At 60.2% G+C, this 2,134-nt stretch overlaps 1 protein-coding gene across 1 annotated transcript in view; it reads right to left on the reverse strand.

The window, feature by feature from the left end:
- Positions 1 to 630, reverse strand: part of EFNB1 (ephrin B1) — a 44,308-nt gene extending 43,678 nt beyond the window's left edge. Inside the window, exon 1 of the mRNA XM_042824967.1 lies at positions 515 to 630. Within this exon, the coding sequence (XP_042680901.1) occupies positions 515 to 630 (116 nt within the window). The remainder of the gene's footprint in view (positions 1 to 514) is intronic.
- Between the last annotated feature and the right edge of the window lie 1,504 nt (positions 631 to 2,134).

The following is a 2,134-nucleotide window of genomic DNA, read 5'->3' on the forward strand; positions in this document are numbered from 1 at the left end:
CCCCCCGGCAGTCCGAGCGCTGCAGGGCGCTCCCGGTGCCTCCAGGCGGGACGCGACGCGCTCCCAACATTCCGGACGAGAAAAAAAAGAAAAAAAAAAAAAAAGGAAAAAAAGGAAAAAAAAAAAAAAAAAAAAAAAAAGGAAAAAAAGCGAAGAAAAAAAAAAGCACCACCCGCCCGGGCGGCAGCGAAGCGAGCAGAACGCCGCCGGTGCAGCGCTGCAGGGGTCAGTATTCCAAAGGGGGGTTCCGTCCGTCCGTAGAACGCAGCCTCGAGCTCCGGGCGGCTCCGGCGTCCGGCGGCAGCTCCGCACGGCGCGGGCGCTCTTCGCGGCACCACCGACCGCTCCGCTTCCGAGACCACGGAGGTTATTTTAAATAGATTTTTTTTTCCTCGCTCTGAGTTTTTATATATATAGATATATATATATAATATTTTTTTTTTTTATCCTGCCACCGGGGGAGGGCGAGGCGGGCCCCCCCGCACCCCCCGCGCCCCCGTATTGCCGCACGTACTTGGGGTTGCCGGCGCTCCAAGAGACGGGCTCCAGGCTCTTGGCGAGCGGCGCGGCCAGGCGGCACAGGGCGAGCAGCACCCCCAGCAGCCACCGCCCGCCGCGGGGCCGCGCCATCGTCCCTCGGCGGCGGGACGGCACCGGGCGTCAGGCGCCCATGCCGCGGGGCTCTCCGCTCCTCAGCCCCGCATCGGCGCCGCGCAGCCCGCGGGCAGCGCCCCGCCGCCGCCGCCCTCTTCCTTCTCTTCCTCCCGCTCCTCCTCGCGCCTCGACGGCGGCTCCCGCTCGTCCCCTCCGCCGTCCCGGCTCGCACAGCGCCGCCGCCCGCCGTGCCGCCCCCTCTACTCCCCTTCGCAGGCAACCGCACGGACGACTCAAAGAGGAACGGCCAATCGCCGTTCGCCCCGACGGGGCCTTCGAGCCTCGGGCACGCCTCTCTCCGCCCCCACTGTCTGTTCTTAAAGGGCACGCACAGACTCGCGGCTGCCCCCCACAGCACGAGCGGGCGGGGCCGGGGGCCGGCCGGGGCCGGGCCGTCGGGGCGGTGCGTGCCCTTTAAGAGCCGCCGGCGGCGCCCAGACGGCCCGGCCCCATCCCGCCCCCCCGGCCCCGCCCTCAGGCCCAGCCGCGATCCAATGGCGCCCCCTGGCGGTACCGCGGCGGCCGCTGATTGGCCGAGTGCCGCGCCGAGGTTTGCCGCTCGCTTCCCACGCCCCTCGGGACGGGCACGGCGCTGAGCAGAGCCGGGGGGGCGTGGGGCGTCGTTGTCGTGGGAATTGAAAGGGCTGAGCCTTATCGCCCCTTCAGTGTGGGTAAATGCGCCACGCTGAAAGGGATTTGTCCCCTTTTGTGGGGACGGAGAGGGGGCATTTGCAAGCCGGAGCATCCCCGGCCGATTGCTCTTTTCTTTTTTTTTTTTTCTTTTTTTTTTTTTTTTTCCCTCTCTGAAACTTTCTAAGGTTTGGGGCGGCTGATTTTTAGCCGCGTCACGAGGAGTGAGGCCACTGCGTTCAACAGTGAGAAATCTGAAATGAATTTTCATTCAAAGCATCGGCCGAGCGCTTGGAGCCGGCTGGGTGCCTCCATCAGGGGCAGCTCGCGTTCTACTACGACTTTTGTAAAACGTACTCCCAAGTCAGATCGTTTTCCACGAAGGAAATCCGAACCCCCCCCGTCTTGAGACAGCCTTAAATGCCCTCAGCGCCCTCGCTCTTTCATTCTGCACGTTTCTCTTCTCCGGCGCCCCGCACGGCACACCCCTGCCATCCAATTGAAATCGACGTTTATTGGGTTTCTGCGTTTAAAAAGAAATTAAAATCGGGAATTAAATGTGTTGTTAAATTGAAGCTGTGCAGATGCTTTCCATCGGCCAGGCCATTCCCGGCTCCTTAAATCAGGTTACACCGTGCCTCTCACAGCCTGTTGGAGTCCTGGAGACAATTGTCGGTTTGATTTAAACTAAATGAATGAGTCTATCAATTGCTTCTCCAACGACACCTTAATTCAAAAGAGACAGGGGGAAAAAAAAAGATCGAGGAAGGAGGAAAAAAAAAATAATCGTTTTCATTTTAGGTGGGAGGATTTCGAGCCTACCGTAATGAGTTATATTGCAACAAAGGTA

Source organism: Centrocercus urophasianus, unplaced genomic scaffold (genome assembly GCF_019232065.1).
Source record: "Centrocercus urophasianus isolate 14NV4802_14NV808 unplaced genomic scaffold, USGS_Curo_1.0 seq_24, whole genome shotgun sequence".
Classification (NCBI taxonomy): Eukaryota; Metazoa; Chordata; class Aves; order Galliformes; family Phasianidae; genus Centrocercus; species Centrocercus urophasianus.